The 19,292-nt window shown below is 41.3% G+C and overlaps 1 protein-coding gene and 1 long non-coding RNA gene across 3 annotated transcripts in view; one reads left to right on the top strand and one right to left on the bottom strand.

The window, feature by feature from the left end:
* CCNC (cyclin C) overlaps positions 1-13,604 on the bottom strand; it is a 33,246-nt gene extending 19,642 nt beyond the window's left edge. For both annotated transcript variants that reach the window (XM_017345299.3, XM_002714921.5), the window contains exons 1-5: positions 13,285-13,604; positions 7,656-7,762; positions 6,386-6,470; positions 6,164-6,233; positions 1,542-1,593 (exon numbers count right to left, since the gene is read on the bottom strand). In XM_017345299.3, coding sequence (XP_017200788.1) covers positions 1,542-1,593; positions 6,164-6,233; positions 6,386-6,470; positions 7,656-7,762; positions 13,285-13,316 — 346 coding nt within the window. In that variant the 5' untranslated portion in view covers positions 13,317-13,604. The remainder of the gene's footprint in view (positions 1-1,541; positions 1,594-6,163; positions 6,234-6,385; positions 6,471-7,655; positions 7,763-13,284) is intronic.
* An 11-nt stretch (positions 13,605-13,615) lies between these two features.
* On the top strand, positions 13,616-18,858 carry LOC138849629 (uncharacterized). Its single transcript, XR_011388603.1, has 2 exons — positions 13,616-13,742; positions 18,508-18,858. It is a non-coding gene; the product is annotated as an uncharacterized lncRNA (long non-coding RNA).
* The last annotated feature ends 434 nt before the right edge of the window (positions 18,859-19,292 follow it).

Below are 19,292 nucleotides of genomic sequence, written 5' to 3'. Positions count from 1 at the left end.
CAAAAACTAAAACATTTTTTTAAATAGCCTAAGATTTTTCTATTTGTTGGTAACCAAACCTCTGATGAAGATATTTTTAAGACTCTGCACGAAAATGTAATGAAATAAACCTTGGTAATAGGTACCTTACATAAAATATATATATGTGTGTGGGAGTATGTTTATGCTTCTGTGCATATATATATATATATACACACACACTTTCCAAAGAGTTTAGGGCCTGTGGCGCCAGCACCCCAGGTTCTAGTCCCAGTTGGGGCGCCAGATTCTGTCCTGATTGCTCCTCTTCCAGTCCAGCTCTCTGCTGTGGCCCAGGAAGGCAGTGGAGGATGGCCCAAGTCCTTGGGCCTGCACCCACATGGGAGACCAGGAGGAAGCACCTGGCTCCTGGCTTTGGATCGGCACAGCGCACCGGCCATAGTGGCCATTTGGTGGGTGAACCAAAGGAAGGAAGACCTTTCTCTCTCTCTCTCACACTGTCCACTCTGTCAAAAAAAAAAAAAAAAAAAAAAAAAAAAAAAAAAAAAGAGGGGGTAGGCTGGCACCGTGGTTCAATAGGCTAATCCTCTGCCAGTGGCGCTAGCACACAGGGTTCTAGTCCCGGTTGGAGCGCTGGATTCTGTCCCGGTTGCTCCTCTTCCAGTCTAGCTCTCTGCTGTGGCCTGGGAAGGCAGTGGAGGATGGCCCAGGTCCTTGGGCCCTGCACCCACATGGGAGACCAGGAAGAAGCACCTGGCTCCTGGCTTCGGATCAGCGTGGTGTGCCGGCCACAGCGGCCATTAGAAAGTGAACCAATGGAAAAAGGAAGACCTTTCTCTCTGTCTCTCTCTCACTGTCCACTGTCTGTCAAAATAAATAAATAAATATAAAAATAAAAAAAAAGAGGAGGTAAAGAAACTTGGCTCAAGGCTACACCGCTGCTTGCAAGTTTCATACAGCTACTTAAGAGACCGACTGATGCTAAAAATCAGTTGTTCTGACTACCCAGTCAGTACCTTTTTTTCCTCTATCATGTTTTTCTATATGAAAGCTTGAAAATACATAATTCCCATCAAAGATAGAAACTACAGTTGGTAAAGAAATAGTTTATGGGGCCAGTGCTGTGGCATAATGGGTAAAACCACCACCTGCAGTGCCGGCATCCCACATGGGCACCAGTTCCACTTCCAATCTAGTTCCCTGCTAACGGCCTGGGAAAGCAGTGGAGGATGGCCCAAGTCATTGAGCCCCTGCACCCATGTGGGAGACCCAGAAGAAGCTCCTAGCTCCTGGCTTTGGCCTCACCCAGACCCAGGCCATTGTGGTCATCTTGGAGTGACCATTTTTAACATCAAAATTAATGTCTTAGAAATAATACTATAGGTGGTTTTAAAAGTGCCTCCTTAACTTTATTTTTTGCCAAATAGCCAATCATAAAGGTATCACTAGAAGATTTAATAAACCCAACTAAGCTCAAAAAATCTCATAAACTAAAAAATATCTATATACTACAGAATTTTCATACATACAACCATATAGCAAGGTACATTTTTTACACTTACATACAGAAGTAGCAGCAGAAATCAATCTTGTATTTGAGACTACTCCAAATTCCTAGAGAAAGAAAAGTGGACGAAGTCAGATACACATTAACCCAATAAACCTAAGGGTATCTGAGATCTATTCAAAACAGTTATTTCCCAGCTCCCCTGCCACATTTATAGTCTTCACTGTCCACCCACTTGATGCATGCAGTCCTTAAATTTCTAAATGTTTTACCTTCCCTTAAAATTGCCACAATTTAAGAAAAAACTTTAATTTTATAATTTAATATCAATAGATGATATCGAACGAGAATACCAAGTCCTAAAGTGTCAGTGCTAGTTTTTTACATTTAGTTTCCAAGAAGACTTTATACTCTACATTTAATTGCAAGAATAAATACTGAATAAAATAAGCTTTAATATCACCAAAAAAGAACTCAAACAGTCATATAATTATTATCCTTTTTGGAACAGGGAGATAAGAATGATGTAACATCATTTCAAAGTCAATTCGCACTTTATCTTTTTATGTAATATAGCATCAATTTAAAAAATTAAAATTTATCAATGTATTTTACATACATTACTGTGTCATTTAATTTTAGAATAAGTTGTAGGATTCCTGGAGTGCTTATTTTAAAACAGAAAAATCAAAAATTGGTTCTTTATCCAAAAAAATAAAAACTAAGAATCTATTCAAAAACCTTCAACTACATTCTTATTCTATAAAGGAGAAAAGTATGTATGTGTGTATGTGTTTGTGTGTATATATGCGCATATATACCTCCAACCATAATAATTTAAAATAAAAACTAAAGCCTGAGACATTTTTCTAAATCCCTTTCCTGTACACCTGAACAAAACACAAAAAGATTTATTTAAAGATTTATTTATTTGAAAGTCAAAGTTACACAAAGAGAGGAGAGGCAGAGAGAGAGAGAAAGGTGTTCCATCCGATGGTTCACTCCCCATTTGGCAACAATGGCCAGAACAGTGCCAATCCGAAGCGAGGAGCCAGGAGCTTCTTCCGGGTCTCCCACGCGGGTGCAGGGGCCCAACAACTTGGGCCAGCTTCTACTGCTTTCCCAGGCCATAGCAGAGAGCTGAATCAGAAGTGGAGAAGCCAGGCCTCAAACCAGCACCCATATGGGATGCTGGCACTGTAGGCCAGGGCGTTAACCCGCTGTGCCACAGCACTGGCCCCCATATTTATATATTTTAAAATACTATATAATTTGAGATTAAAAGAATACTACTACAACCAAATTTTTGTAGGAATAATTCCATATCTAAAATTCTTTTTTTTTTTTTTTTTTTTTTTTTTTTTGACAGGCAGAGTGGACAGTGAGAGAGAGAGAGAGAGAGAGAAAGGTCTTCCTTTTTGCCGTTGGTTCACCCTCCAATGGCCGCCGCTGCAGCCGGCGCACCGCGCTGATCCTGGCAGGAGCCAGGAGCCAGGTGCTTTTCCTGGTCTCCCATGGGGTGCAGGGCCCAAGCACCTGGGCCATCCTCCACTGCACTCCCTGGCCATAGCAGAGAGCTGGCCTGGAAGAGGGGCAACCGGGACAGAATCCGGCGCCCCAACCGGGACTCGAACCCGGTGTGCCGGCGCCGCAAGGTGGAGGATTAGCCTATTGAGCCACGGCGCCGGCTCCATATCTAAAATTCTTATATGGTTTTCAGTCAGTAAACCACATAGAGTTCTACCAAGTAAATTAAATCATGCAGGGTTAGTGTTGTGGTATAATGGGTTGAGCTCATGTCTGCAATGGCAGCAGCCCAGATTGATGTTAGTTCAAGTCCTGGCTGCTCCACTTCCGATCCAGCTCCCTGCTAATACACCTGGGAAAGCAGAAGATGGCCCAAGTCCTTGGGTCTCTGCACCTATGTGGAAGACCCAGATGAAGCTCCTGTCTCCTGTCTTTAGACTGACTCATAGTTGTGGCCACTATAGCCATCTGGGAAATAAACCAGCAGATGGAAGATCTCTCTGTCTCTGTCTGCCCCTCTTCCCTTGTAACTCTGCCTTTCAAATAAGATAAATCTTTAAAAAAAATTAAATAAAAGGGGCTTGTGCTGTGGCGCAGCAGGTTAAAGCCCAGGCCTGAAGCGCCAGCATCTCATATGGGCGTCAGTTCTAGTCCCGGTTGTTCCTCTTCTGATCCAGCTATCTGCTATGGCCTGGGAAAGCAGTAGAAGATGGCCCAAGTCCTTGGGCCCCTGCACCCACATGGGAGATCCAGAAGAAACTCCTGGCTTCGGGCTCCTGCCTTCGGATTGGCTCAGCTCCAGCCATTGAGGCTATCTGGGGAATGAACCAGCAGATGCAAGACCTCTCTGTCTCTACCTCTCTCCGTGACTCTGTCTTTCAAATAAATAAGTAAGATAAATCTCTCAAAAAAATTCAATAATGAAAAAAACAACAAAATATCTAAATTAATCTATAAAGCTTATAGATGTTTAATAAGGTTTTGTTGGTATCAACAAATTGGTATCAAATACTGGTTGTGCTTGATATATAAAAATAGCCGTTACATGGCAATATTTGTAAAAAATAGACCCATATTAAAATTGTTTTATAAACATTTTCTTTTCCATTAAAGAACTTAACAGGGGCCAGCACTGTGGCATAGTAAATTAAGCCTCTGCCTGCATCCCTGCATCCCATATGGGTGCTGGTTCAAGTCCCAGCTGTTGCACTTCCAATCCAGCTCCCTGCTGATGGCCTGGGAAAGCAGTGGAAGACAGTCCAAGCACCAGGGCCCCTGCACCCAGGTGGGAGACCTAGAGGAAGTTCCTGGTTCCTGGCTTCAGATTGGCCCAGCTCTTGCTATTGCAGCCATTTGGAGAGCAAACCAAGGCATGGTATAACTGTCTATAATTCTGCCTCTCAAATAAATAAATAAATCTTTAAAAAAAAAAAGAACTTAACAAAGTCAGTTCTGCCTCCTTAAACTACCTCTAAAATTGAAAAATATTAAATCACTAAAACGTTTTCCTTAGTATTCTTTCTAATAGGGTCAATTCTCATTCTTGAGATAATAGTTGGGAGAAATGTCAGTGATAATCCTAAACAATAGCTAAAACAAAGCTAAATCAAAATGAGTACCAAAAAAAAAAATAACAATAGGCTAAAATAATATTCAGATGGGTTGGCGTTGTGGCAAGTTAAGCTACCACCTGCAACACTGGCATCCCACATTGGAATGCCAGTTTGTATACTGGCTGTTCCACTTCCAATCTAATTACCTGCTAATGTGACTGGGAAAGCAGTGGAAGATGGCCCAAGTGCTTGAGTCCCTGCCATCCATGTGGGAGACCCAGATGGAATTCCTGGCTCCTGACTTAGGTCTGACCCAACCTAGATCTTTTCAGCCACTTAGGGACTAAACCATCAGTTGGATGGCCCCGCTCTCTCACCTTGTCACTGCCTTTCAAATAATAAATCTTAAAAAAAAACCATAATATTCAAGAATATCATTACTATTATAAAGATATCTAAAAACAGAAACACAGTACAAAGGCTTTGTAATACTGAAGACTGATGAATTGGGGGCTGGAACTGTGGCATAGTGGGTAAAGCTGCCGCCTGCAGTGCCAGCATCCCATATGGACGTCGGTTCAAGATCCAGCTGCTCCACTTCCTATCCAGTTCTCTGCTATGGCCTAGGAAAGCAGCAGAAGATGGCCCAAGTCCTTGGGCCCCTGCACCCACATGGGAGGCCCAGAAGAAGCTCTTGGTTCATGGCTTCAGATCAGTGCAGCTCCGCCCATTGTGGCTATCTGAAGAGTGAACCAGCGGATGGAAGACCTCTCTCTCTCTGGTTACTCTTTCAAATAAATATATAAAAATCTTAAAAAAAAAAAAAAAACCTGAATGGATTAAAAAAACAGTTGATATCTGCTACTACTGTCTGGATTTTTGCAGAAAAGATAAATAGGGTAAGCAAAAATTCAGTCTCAGCTCTAAGTGCCTATGTTTCTTCTCTCCCTCACCTGAATTTTCTATTTCATCTGATTTTTATTTGATAGAATCTGTATAGCTGTAGCCTCTCCTAATCATTGCCATTCCTTTGTTTTCCTGATGGCTTGGTAGGCAGCCAATCACCACAAGGAAAGGAGGGAAGACAGTAGCAATAAGCATATGCGAAGGAGAGACACTCTTAGGTTATAGGAAACAAGCTAGGGCATTTATTGAATTCTACTTGTACAAAACAATTAAAAATCTTAAAGGCTGCAGAAAAAAAAAATAAGAAAATAGGAGTAGGAACTAGACTCTCACAGTTCAAAATACTAGCTCTGCGACTTACCAGTTGTACAAATACAGGCAAGTTCTTAATCTCTTTGTGCCTCAGTTCCTTCATTTATAAAGTAGGAACTCTACTATCACATATTCCATTTTTTATGAGGATTAAGTCAGTTAATACTTGTAAAAAGATTTACAAAAGCACTTGGTACTCTGTTAAGAGCCATATAAGCCCTTAAAAAATAAATACACAAATTTATGTATGTATTTCTTTGATTTTTGTGTCATTTTTGTATTTTGCTTAAATTATCATCTACTACTATCTTTAAATAAGTAATGTGACAACTGGGGCAGATTAACCAATATTGATGAAAATCAGAAAATTGTTTTATACCTCTACTTTGGATGCCAAAAACACACATGTAGGAGCCATTAATACAGGATCTATACTTTTCAGAGAATACCTAAAAATATCATAAAACAAAGTTAAGTGTCACTCATTGAAAAACACACTAAAGAAAAAATATCAAGTTAACTCTACCGCACACACGATTCATCAACATTAAATAAGAGTTTTTAAGACATCTAGTATATTCCCAAAATAAAACAGTCCTACCTGGCATAGAATCTCTTGAAATAGACCGTAGCAGTGGCAATAACTTGTTGTCTTAATTTAAGATGCTCACCTAATGCTTGGATAACTAAAAGGGAAATAGTAAAATTTTAAGTATATCTTCTGGTATCATTATTAATCTTGAACATGACTATACTCATTTTTAACAAAGGGAAAAAACCTACACATGCTATAAAGCTCCATTTGGCTCTCAGTGGTTTAGTGCAAGGATTTGCAAATTTATACAAAAATACATATATAAGCATAATGAACAAAAAGAGAGGAAAAGAAATTGCCCAAAACAAAATATATTCTTATATTAAGGAGACTGAATGATAGATACTTCCCTTCTATCTTGTAAATATTTTAATGCTTTTCATATTATCTTTACAATAAATATAAAAAGAAAATGTTCAATAAACTATAAAACTCATTCTAGCTACTACTTTATACAATTTATCAAAAAAAAAAAAAAAACCCATAATGAATCCTCAAAACAGTGAGGTAGGTTTACAGAAAAGTGAACTGAGACAAAGATCATGAGACAAAGCTATAGCACCTGTCAGTGTAAAGGTCTTTCAACTCCAAATCCCCTTTCCTACAAAGCTAGTTCTAAGATAGGAGAGACCACTATATAATATTCAACTAAAGAATTATTTACTCTCCAAGTACTTTGCTTTAGCCAAGCTTAAACTGAGTTTGATAACGAATGATAGGGAGTGGGCCTATGCAAAGTTAAGACACCGCTTGGGATGCCCACATGCCTGATTCAGGTCCCAGCTCCTCACTTCTAATTTAGTTTCATGCTGATGAAGCACCCTGGGCAGCAGTAGATGATGGATTGAGTACATAGCTTCCTGCCACCCACATAGGAGATCTGGACTGAGTTGTGAGCTCCAGGTTTCAGCCTGGCCTAGACCTGGTTGTTGCATGCATCTGGGGAGTGAACCAACAGATGAAAGATCTGTCTGCCTGTCTGCATCTCTCAAATAAAAATGAAAATAAAATTTTAAAACTTTTTGAAAACAGTAATAATCCATTACTGAGGCCTAGGAGATCAGTTAACATTTTAAATTGCCTCGAGTGCCTCTGACATGTAAGATGCACAAGACACTTCATTTAAATCACTAAAAAGATGAATATAAGTCATAAAAAGATTTATGTACAAATAAAAAATTTAAGTATGGACCATAACCATGAAATTACCTTACAAAAACATTCTCATTCAGGGGTAACTACCTACACAATTTCAACCAATTAAAATAATGTTTACCATTTGTAAAAAATATTTGTAATTTCCAATATTCTTCTTCTGAGAGAAATTTTAAGTCCTTTTGGCGCTCCTTCAACAGATCTTGTTTATCCAAAATCCACTGCAAACTAGGAAGAAGTAGAGATATTAAAGAAGACATGTAAAGCAAAATCACAGAAAACACACCAAAAAAAGCACCTTGTTACTTTAAGAGGTACAAAGAGATGGAGTAACCTCAAAAGATAATATCTCTCATATTTCTTAAAATGTGAATTACCAGTAAGAATTATTGGGGTGGGCATTTGGACAACTGGTTAAGCTGCTGGTTGGGACACCAGCATCCCATTATCAGAGAGCCTGGGTTTCAATCCCATCTCCACTCCTAATTCCAGCTTCCTGGTAAGCAGCAGTGATGGATGATTGCTGGGTCACCACCACCTGTGTGGGATATCCAGCTTGGGTTTCTGACTCTTGGCTTCAGCCAGGCTCAGCCCCAGCTATTGTAGATATTTGGGAAGTAGGCCAGCAGACAGGAGAGCAACTTGTCTTTCAAATTAAATAAATATCTTATTAATAATGCAAATTTGTCCAGAAAAAAATTCCACACAAATCTTTTCCTTCTTCCTCCTCTCTGTTTTGTATTTCATTGATTCTAAGTCTCTGATATCAAGATGTATCTTACGATCAGTTATGCTTTATCATTTACTTGGCAGCATGTTTTTATAGAAAATTTTATTTATTTATTTAATATAAAGCAGAGTGGCAGAGAGAGAGAGTGAGAGAGATCTTCCATCTATTCATTCACTCCCCAAATGGCTACAACAGAAGGGTAGGGCAGGTCAAAGCCAGAAGCCAAGAATTCCATCCCAGTCTCCAGCGGGTGACAGAAACCCAAGCACTGAGGCCATAATGTGCTCCTTCCCAGGTACCTTAGTAGGAAGCTGGATTGAAACCAGAGCAGCTAGGACTTGAATTGGCACTCCAATATGGGATGCAGGCACCCCAAGCTGTGGTTTAACCCACAGGGCCACAAAGCCCACCCCTAACTGCCAACATGTTTATTCTTTATTAGTGATGTAAGCTTATGATGGAATTATTTGGCACCAATGATGGTGCTTTTAGACTTAATGAAGTGTTATCTTTTCTCAATTGTCCCTGAGTAACTAGGGTAGTTTCCCTACTATAAATTCCAATCATGTTAAAAGCTGCTTCACAATTTTACACAGATAGACTCCTTCTCTTGCCTAGTTAAGTACAGTATTTTTAGTCAGATTTGAAACTTATATGATAAAAAAAATTTAAACACTATTTTGCAACCTGTTTTGTTATGTCTTTAAAGCACTTAACTTGTTTTTCAGCATCCTCTTAAATAAGCTGCACAGTGTTAAGGATGGATCATTATTTAGCCGATCCCTATTGATTGGGATGTAGGTTATCATTTTTTTTTTACTACCACAAATAATGCAATGAACATCCTTGTAACTGATCCTTGCATATTTGATTAATAATATATTTAAGGGGCTCGCACTGTGGCATAGTAGACTAAAGCCAGCATCCCATATGGGCACCAGTTCTAGTCCTGCTGCTCCTCTTCTGCTTAAGCTCTCTGCTATGATCTGGGAAAGTAGTAGAAGATGGCCCCTGCACCTACGTGTGACACCTGAAAGAAGCTCCTGGCTCCTGAACTCTGGCCATTGTGGCCAGTGGATGGAAGACCTTTCTCTCTCTCTGTAACTCTACCTCTCAAATAAATAAAAAGTAATAATAAATTCAATACAATTTCCTAGAAGTAAAACTAATGGGTAAGTTGTCATGGTAACTTTGATATACACTGTCAGTTTGCATTCCGGAAAAGTTATACCAATTTCCATTCCTATTAATAATTCATGTGTCTTAAGATATTTAACTCCATGAGCTAATGCCAATATTTCTCCCTTTCTCTGTCTATAATTCTACCTCTCAAATAAATAAATAAAATCTTAAAAAAAGGAACTGGAAATGTTTCTTCTTTATTTATGAACTGGAACAATTTCAATAGCAGATCCTCTTAAAAGCTAACAGGAATTTACCCACGAAATAATGTGAGACTCAAGCATTTTTCAAGGAGCTCTCTGGTAATTTTCTTAATTTGTTTTGGCTTTCATATTTATTGCCAAGGAGATGCCCCAAGAGTTACTCTGGGTTTACTAGCTTTCCAAATTCCTGATTTTTATATATTTTTGTATTATCTTATCTTCCTTGATTTAATTAGTTTAGTGTATTATTTTTTTGTTTTCTCAGAAATAACCGGCTCTTATAATTTTTTCCTTTAATACATCAAAATCAGTATTACTTTATTGTGTTTCTTTCAATTTCCATAAATTTGTTTCATTTTTAATATAGCATTAATATTTAATTTATTTTTATTTCTTCTGAGTTATTCAAGACAATGATTTTCTAATAAATTCAGTTTTGGCTATATCCCAATTATATAGATCTGATTTTCTAGGTACAATGTAATTGTATTTTTTCTCTTTGATATAATAAGTTGGTTTTATAAATTTTTTAAAAGATTCATCTATTTACTTGAAAGGCAGACTAGAGAGAGGGAGGGCTGGAGAGACAGATCTTCCATCTGCTGATTCACTCTTCAAATGACCACAATGGCCCAGGGCTGGACCAGGCTGATGCCAGGAGCCTGGAACTCCATCCAGGTCTTCCACATTGGTACAGGGACCCAAGGTCTTGGGCCATCTTCCACTGCTTCTCCACGAGCATTAGCAAGGAATTGGATTGAAGTGGAGTATCCGGGACTAGAAGTGGTGCCCATATGGGATGCCAGTGTTGCAGGTGGTGGCTTCACCTGCTATGCCACAACACTGGCCCTATAATTTTTATTTTTGTTACCTACCCATTAATTTGTTCAGTCAACCATCAAATATTTACTGCCCTTCTAGTTTTACTGAATTTTGGCCAAAGAACAAGTTTTGTCCTACTTCAACATTCTCAAATACAAGTATATTGTGATTTGCTCTTAAATTACATCTCAACAATCATTTTGTTTTTAAACTTCACAAATAAATATTTAAGGGTTTCCTAATAAGCACTTTGTGTGAGAGATAAATCAAGAAGACTGCTACCTTTCACCAAATTTAAGATTATATGTAAGATGCACTATTATTTCATATGCTAGTAGAAAAAAAATGGCATGCTGAGTTCAGAAATGATGTGAGAAAGTTCATCTTTTTTTTTTTTTTTTTTTTGATAGGCAGAGTTAGACAGTGAGAGAGAGAGAAAAGTCTTCCTTTTCCATTGGTTCACCCCACAAATGGCCGCCGGCGCGCTGCGCCAATTCAAAGCCAGGAGCCAGGTGCTTCCTCCTGGTCTCCCATGTGGGTGCAGGGCCCAAGGACTTGGGCCATCCTCCACTGCCTTCCCGGGCCACAGCAGAGAGCTGGACTCCAAAAGGAGCATCCGGCACAGAATCCGGCACCCCAAGCGGAGGATTCGCCAAGTGAGCTGTGGCGTCGGCCGAAAAAGTTCATCTTAAGAGGCTTGAAACAGAACTTCTGCCCCCTTGTTCATTAAATTCACCTAAAACGACGGCCTTTTATAATCTTGTTTATCTGGAATTATCTTGTTTTTCTTGCTCATTACCCTTCAAAAATCTGACATTCCATGATTCTCAAGGTATAAGAATAAGACAACCAAGACTCTTTTAAATGGGAGGCAAAGACAATTTTTAAAAAGCATGTTTAATTTTGTATTCAGAAAGTGAAAGATTGGCCGGCGCCATGGCTCACTTGGCTAATCTCTGCCTGCGGTGCCGGCACCCCGGGTTCTAATTCCGGTTGGGGCGCTGGGTACCAGTCCTGGTGGCTTCTCTTCCAGTCCAGCTCTCTGCTGTGGCCCGCAAGTGCAGTGGAGGATGGCCCAAGTCCTTGGGTTCCTGCACCCGCATGGGAGACCAGGAGGAAGTACCCGGCTCCTGGCTTCGGATCGGTGCAGCACTGGCCGTAGCAGCCATTAGGGGAGTGAACCAAAGGAAGGAACTGTCTATAACTCTCTCTCTGTCTCTCTCTCACTGTCTAACTCTGCCTGGCAAAAAAAAAAAAAAAAAGTGAAAGATTGAGGCTGGCACTGTGGCATAGTGGGTAAAGCTGCCGCCTGCAGTGCCAGCATCCCATAGGGGCACAAGTTCAAGTCCTGGCTGCTCCCCTTCCGATCCAGCTCTCTACTATGGCCTGGGAAAGCAGTGGAGGATGGCCCAAGTTCTTGAGCCCCTGGCACCCATGTGGGAGACCCAGAAGAAGCTCCTGGCTTCTGGCTTCGGATTGGCACAGCTCCGGCTGTTGCAGCCAACTGGGGAGTGAACCAGATGGAAGACTTATCTCTGTCTCTGCCTCTCCTTCTCTCTCTGTGTGACTCTTTCAAATAAATAAATAAACCTTTAATAAAAAAAAAGTGAAAGGATAACTTTTTTATAATGCCAACAGTAAATAAAAGCACTTTTTAAAAAAGGATTTTTCACCTTAAAAAAGAGGAAGGGGAGCACTATCTTTTTAAGTTGAAGAAGTGACAATCAACAGCTAGCTACCTGTAAATTCTCTCAGCTTCTTTCAAACAGAATCTCTTCTCCACTATTTACCGTTTGTAAACTTTAACTTTGCCCAAGAAAATATTTCAGTGACAACAATGTAAAACAAAAATATGAAAGGGAGGAAAGCCTCTACAGCACTTCATAGATCGACTGTACAACAAGAAAAGGCTTTTCTGAAAGTTAACAAGCCCATTGTTTTTCTTATGCAAATGGTTAAAAAATGAATAAAAACCGATTCTATTCACAGAAACAAAACGTAAGATACATTTACTAATGCTCTTAGAATGAAAAATTTACACTAAGATACCTTTATCAAGCTCAGTTCATTTTTGCACTACAAAGGAAAGCCTAGTCAATGTTCAAGTAGGTCTAACACGCACCTTCCCGTCTGCTTAAACAAACGTATTTAGGGACAAAGTTTTTGTATCACTCTAACACGCTCGTGGTCGCTGACAGAACACAAATTTACTCATTACAATCAATGAGAAATGCAGTTTTAAGATAAAATGTAAGACACAGATAAGGAAATGGATAAATTTTTAGAACATGAAACTCCACCTAGGCATAGTTACTGGAACCGATCACGAGCTAGAAATAAGCCTGCTTCCCGCCTATCCTCTGATTAATATCAAACCCACTCGACACAGAAGGTAAATGGCAAAGTACCACGAGGCCGATATCCTGAAGAAACCCCGGAGAAAAGGAAGCCACGACTCTGCGAACAGGCTGCCTCACGGTCCCGACCTCACACTTCCCCTACCTGTGCACACCTCGTGCTACCCGACTAGCTAATCCCAGATCCAAATCAAAGTCCTGAACCTTCCTTCTCCCACTCAACCTCCTTCCCCCAGCTTTCCCGCTCACAGATCCTTCTCCCGCAAATCCCGGCCGGCAGCCTGGGAGGAGAGTCGCCTCAGACAAGCGCACTTCACTCCCGCTGCTGCCGCCTCCCACTGGGACCTCACCGGCGCCGCGGACCGGCGCCGGGATCCACACGGAGGGGAGTTGCAGGCCCCGTTCTCACCAACCCCTAAGAACCAGCACCGGCCGAGAACGCGGAAGATCACTTACTAGTGGGAGCTCTGCCAAAAGTTCCCTGCCATGGAACACAGCTTGCCCTGATAAAAAAGCACCAGCCGGCGGAGCGGCCCGCGGAGCGACCATAGACCCAGCCCGTCCGGTAACCGCGCTCCTAGATCGGATCAGCTCAGCTTGGCTCAGCGGCGGCTACGGCGAGAGGAAGAGGATGGATCCCTATTCTTTTTGACGCCGGCTGGCAACACTCAACCAGTAAACCCGTTCCTACAGACAAAAGTTCCGGCCCGTCCTGCAGTAGTTGAGGAAGCGAGGCGTCAGACGGGAACAAGTCCTCGGGAGGGCTTGCGTCGGTCGGAAAGCTCTCGCGAGAGTTTCGTGCCGGTTCCGGCTCGGAACCCGCGCAACCTTTGTGTTCTGTTCTCGCTGGATTTGCTGAATGGAGAGATCTTGGAGCAAGCGCCCAGTTTATAATTTTGTGGTCCATCTTTCAGGTATCCAAAAAGACATAATGACTTTATAACAAAGTACACGATTTGTTGACTTCCCTTTTTCCTGCGCTTGGAAAGAGAAGTGAATCATGATTTTGACTCCATCTATCAAGCGTTCTTAGTTTCTAGCAGACAAACGGTTTATTTATGTAAAATGCAGTTCCAGAGACAAAGAGATGCCTTGCCACCCTGCTTCACTCAAGTGGCTGCAAGGGCCGCGGCTTGCACCATGTCTAGGCAGGTGCCAGAATCTTCTTTCAGTTCTCCCACGTGGATGCAGGGGCCCAGGGACCTGGGCCACCTGCTGCTTTCCCAGGCACAGTATTGGAGGTGGAGTAGCTGGGACGCAAACTGGTGTGCCCTACCCCACAATGTGTTATTTGTTTTGTTTTGTTTACAGGCAGAGTTAGTGAGAGAGACAGAGAGAAAGATCTTCCTTTTCCGTTGGTTCACCTCCCAAATGGCCACTACAGCCGGCGCACTGCACCAATCCGAAGCCAGGAACCAGGTGTGCTTCCTCCTGGTCTCCCATGCAGGTGCAGGGCCCAAGGACCTGGGCCATCCTCCACTGCACTCCGGGGCCACAGCAGAGAGCTGGACAGGAAGAGAAGCAACCAGGACAGAATCCAGCCCCCCGACCTGGACTAGAACCCAGGGTGCCAGCGCTGCAGGCGGAGGATTAGCCAAGTGAGCCGCCGGCGCCAGCACCCACAATGCATTCTTTTTTTTTTTTTTTTTTTTTTTTGGACAGGCAGAGTGGACAGTGAGAGAGAGAGAGAGAGAAAGGTCTTCCTTTGCCCTTGGTTCACCCTCCAATGGCCGCCGCAGCCGGCGCGCTGATCCGATGGCAGGAGCCAGGTACTTATCCTGATCTCCCTTGGGGTGCAGGGCCCAAGCACTTGGGCCATCCTCCACTGCACTCCCGGGCCACAGCAGAGAGCTGGCCTGGAAGAGGGGCAACAGGGACAGAATCTGCTGCCCGGACCGGGACTAGAACCCGGTGTGCCAGCGCTGCAAGGCAGAGGATTAGCCTAGTGAGCCGCGGCGCCGGCCAGCAGTAGTGTTTTAATTCCAAAGAATCACCAGTTTGGGAAACATCTAAAAATATGTAAGCACATATATATTTACATGTATGCACATATATGTTCCAAAAAGAAATGTACTGAAAAATGTCACTTTACAAGATGAAATATCATGCTTCTGTATTTTCCATTTCTATTATCATGGTAACTTTGAATTTATTATAAAATTTCTAATAATTTTTCTAAATGGACACACCTGAAAGTTGTTCATAACAGATCAGTGTTCCTAAGACAGTAGTTTCACGTGCTATTGGAGACCAATTATAGCGTGGTAAAATAGTGTGTGATGACTGTTTTCCTAAATGAAATAGAATGGAAAATATTACATATGTCAGAAATAGCAATGGTATTGAAGTAGACAGGCTAAAACCCATTAGGTTTGTGAGCCAGAAGACCACGCCTTCACCACACCCCTGTGTGACCTCAGACCCTACCTGATACCCTCACCACGTGTGACATCATGCCCTACCTGGCCATACCTGAGCGCCCACCTAACCACAAGCCACCCCCCCGTGAGAAATATATAAAAGGCAAGGAGCATCCCAAAAGGCTCTCTGCCTCTGCTTTGCTGCCGGTGATAAGCGGTGGATAGCAGCTCAAAGCACTTGCTGCACGTAGCTTTTGGCCTGCTCTCTGTTTGGTGTGGATGCGACCCTAGTTTCCAGATTTTCCCTTCTTAAACTGAACTAAAGCCTTCACTTTCCTATGCACCTTTCACACTAAATAGAAGCCTAAAATGTACCACGCTGCCACGTTTATTGATGGCAATATTTAGAATTCTTTTCTAAATATTAGGCAAGAACCCTCTCGGGCTTGTTAATATTGGAGGTTTATTAATAAGCACATGGTGATATCACATGGCACCCCAGGTGGGACTTCTGGGGAACTCTAAGGGGCCACATATTTACATATATTTTAGGGGGTCATATCTGGTATCAGTATTATTTTAACCTTTGATTCAGATATATAGATACATGCTTATATAGACACACTAGGTCAAATGAATTTATTACCACATGAATTAGACTTTATGAGTAAACTAGGCTAAATCGTAACAACTCCCTAGGCCTGCCCTGATCTCCATAGCTTAACAGAAAGTGTTTTAAGTGTCACATGTCTCTCCCATGAAGTCTGATGAAGTTTACTTGCTTTCCTTGGCAGTTGTTTTCATGGATCTAATATGCTTCTATCTTTCACTCTATCTTGATATTCTTTGCTCCCAAAGTTAAAAGTCATCCTAGAGAGAACATAGGGGACTTGAAATGGCTTTAACCACTGTTAAGAGCCTTGAAACAAAAATAATGCAATCACTTCTTCTCATGGATTTATTGACCAAAATAGACACACCCCTCTGATTTAACTGTAAAGGAGGCTGAGAAATGTAGGAGATGGTAGAGTACACATGTTTTGATGAGCACTAGTATCTGTCACATGGCAGATCACAGTCAAAAATATTCAAAACACACTAGGTGGGCCAGGCATTGTAGTGCAGTGAGTTATGCAGCTGCTTGGAATGTTGCCATCCCATATAGGAGTACCAGTTTGAGTCCTGGCCCTGCCACTTCAGATCTAGCTTCCTGCTAATGCATCCTGGGAGGCAGCAGGTTATGGTTTGTTTAGTGTGTAGGCCCCTGCCACACACCTGGAAGACCCAGATGGAGTCTGGAGCTCTTGTTTTCAGCCTGATCCTGCCCTAGGAGTTGTAGGTATTTGGGGAGTGAACCAGCAGATGAAAGCTCTTTCTCTGTTTTTTTCTCTCTTGCTCTACCTTTCAAGTAAGATGAAAATAACATTTCAAAAAAAAAAAATCACTATTTCAATCAAGGAACTAAATGCAAAACCTGAAATTATGAAATTAGTAGAAGAAAACAGAAAACATTTCAAAACATTGGCCTAGGCAGTAATTTTTGTTATTTTCTTGGATAAGACTCCAAAAGCACAGGCAATAGAAGCAAAAAAGATACATGAGATTATAACAAACTCAGAGGCTTCCATATAACAAAGGAAACACTTTACAGAATTGAGACAACTGACAGAATGGGAGAAAAAATTTGCAAGCTATGCATCTGAGAAAGGATTACTACCCAGATTATATAAGGAACTAAGAAAATTCAACAACAAAAAAACAGTGCAGTTCAGAGATGGACAAAAGATCTGAAATAGACATTTTTTTCAAAAAAAACCTACAAATGGTCAACAAATACATTAGAAAATGCTTATTATCACTAATCATCAGGGAAATGCAAATAAAAACCACAATGAGATGGCAAAAAACAACAAGTACTGGTGAGGCTGTACAGCCATTATAGAGAATAGCATGGAGATTCCTCAAAAAAACAGGGGCCAGCGCTGTGGCGAATTGGGAAAGCCTCTACGGCCGACATCCCATATGGGCACTGGTTCGAGTCCTGGCTGCTCCTCTTCAAATCCAGCTCTCTTATATGGTCTAGGAAAGCAGTAGAAGATGGCCCAAGTGCTTGGGCCCCTGCACCTGCATGGGAGACCCGGAAGAAGCTCCGGGCTCCTGGCTTCAGATCAGGTCAGCTCTAGCCATTGCAGCTATTTGGGGAGAGAACCAGCAGATGAAAGATCTCTCTCTGCCTCTGCCTCTCTGTAACTCTGCCTTTCAAATAAAGAAATAAATCTTTAAAAGAAAATACCTAAAAATAAATCTAGCTATGACATAGCCATCTCATGTGTGGGACATATATCCAAAAGGAATTATCAATCAGCATACAAAAGAGATATCTACACCTCTATGTTCACTGTGGTGCTACTCACAATAGCCAAGATAAGGAATCAACCTGGGTGTCCATCAATGGGTGAGTGGCTTATTTCACTAAGTATAATGGTTTCCAGTTGCATCCATTTTGTTGCAAAATACAGGATTTCATTCTTTTTTACAGCTGAATAGTATTCAGTGAAATAAACCAGTCCCAAAAAGACAAATACCACGTTTTCCCTGATCTTTGATAACTAATAGAGCATCAGAAACATAATGTATAAGAGTAAAATTGACATTTTGAGGTTTGATGATTGTTTACCGCCCTGAACATTGTTTTTTTATTACTATTTGTTGAACTCTTAGTGTAGGGTTAAACTTATAAGTATAAAATAAACTGAAAGTAGATCACTGTAAAAATTAAAAGAGGGATTAGGAGAGGAAAGAGGAGGAAGGGTGGGAGCATGGGCGGGAGGGTGGGTAGAGTGAGAAGTATCACTATGTTCCTGAATCTGTGTACATGAAACACATGAAATTTGTATACTTTAAATAAAATTAAAAAAAAAAACACTTAAAAATGCACTGGTGAGTGGGTAAAAAGAATGTGATATATATATATATAGAGAGAGAGAGAGAGAGACATAGATAAGACTATATATATATAGTCATATATATATATAGATATCTATATATCACACACATGTCTGCTATGAATCTAAAATAATTACTGAATGCTGGGAAGGGACTGTGGGGATAGGGGTACCAAAACACAGTCATGTGAAGATGATGGGTTCTGGTGTTCCACAGAATGATAGAGTAACTATAATCTTAAGTAAAGGAAATGGAAGGACTAACAGCCTGTGTGATTGGTTTATACAGTGTAGACCTAATGAAATATTACATGTACCCTCTAAAACATACAGGAATTTCATGTTAATTTAATTTTTTAAATAATAAATTTTAGGGCCTGGCACTGTGGTACAGTGGGTTAAAGCCCTGGCCTGAAGCTCTGGCAATCCATATAGGCGCCAATTCAAGACCTGGCTGCTCCACTTCCAATCCTGCTCTCTGCTGTGGCCTGGGAAAGCAGCAGAAGATGGCCCAAATCCTTGGGCCCCTGTACCTGCATGGGAGACCCGGAAGAAGCTCCTGGCTCCTAGCTTCGGATCAGCGCAGTTCCAGCCATTGCAGCCAGTTGGGGAGTGAACCATTGGATGGAAGAGCTCTCTCTCTGCCTCTTCTCTCTCTGTGTAACTCCAACTTTCAAATAAATAAATAAATCTTTAAATAAATAAATAAATTTTAAAAGAGAAAAGCATAGTAGTCCATGAGTTGCCATCGGTTCAAGATTTCTTGAACTCTCTTGGTGTTTTGTTTCATCAGCCTGGCAGCATCCAGAAGATAAGCAAACTACAACAAATTTGTATTGTTAATGTCATTGTCATCTTCTTTTCTTCTTTTCAATGTTTTATTTTATGTGCTCTATTTTACTTTTTTATCCCTTAATTCTGTTTTATGTCTAATTCTGCATTCTTTTCTTCCACAAAACAGGAGTTTCCTTCACTAGGTGAGTGCATAGCCTGTTGGGGACCAACACATGGCCTGAATTCTGCTGAAGGCATGCTTAGCCAGATTGCTGAGGTGATGGGTGGAGTTATGTCAGTGGCAAAGGTCATTTGACATGATGCTGAAGCAGCTAAGGAAATGCTGTGGGCTCCAGTAAACAGCAAGTGGGACGTCTGCCCCAGT

The sequence above is a fragment of the Oryctolagus cuniculus genome, chromosome 5 (assembly GCF_964237555.1).
Source record: "Oryctolagus cuniculus chromosome 5, mOryCun1.1, whole genome shotgun sequence".
Lineage (NCBI taxonomy): Eukaryota > Metazoa > Chordata > Mammalia > Lagomorpha > Leporidae > Oryctolagus > Oryctolagus cuniculus.
Note: the sequence above shows the minus strand (reverse complement) of the source record. Positions and strands in the feature narration are given on the sequence as shown.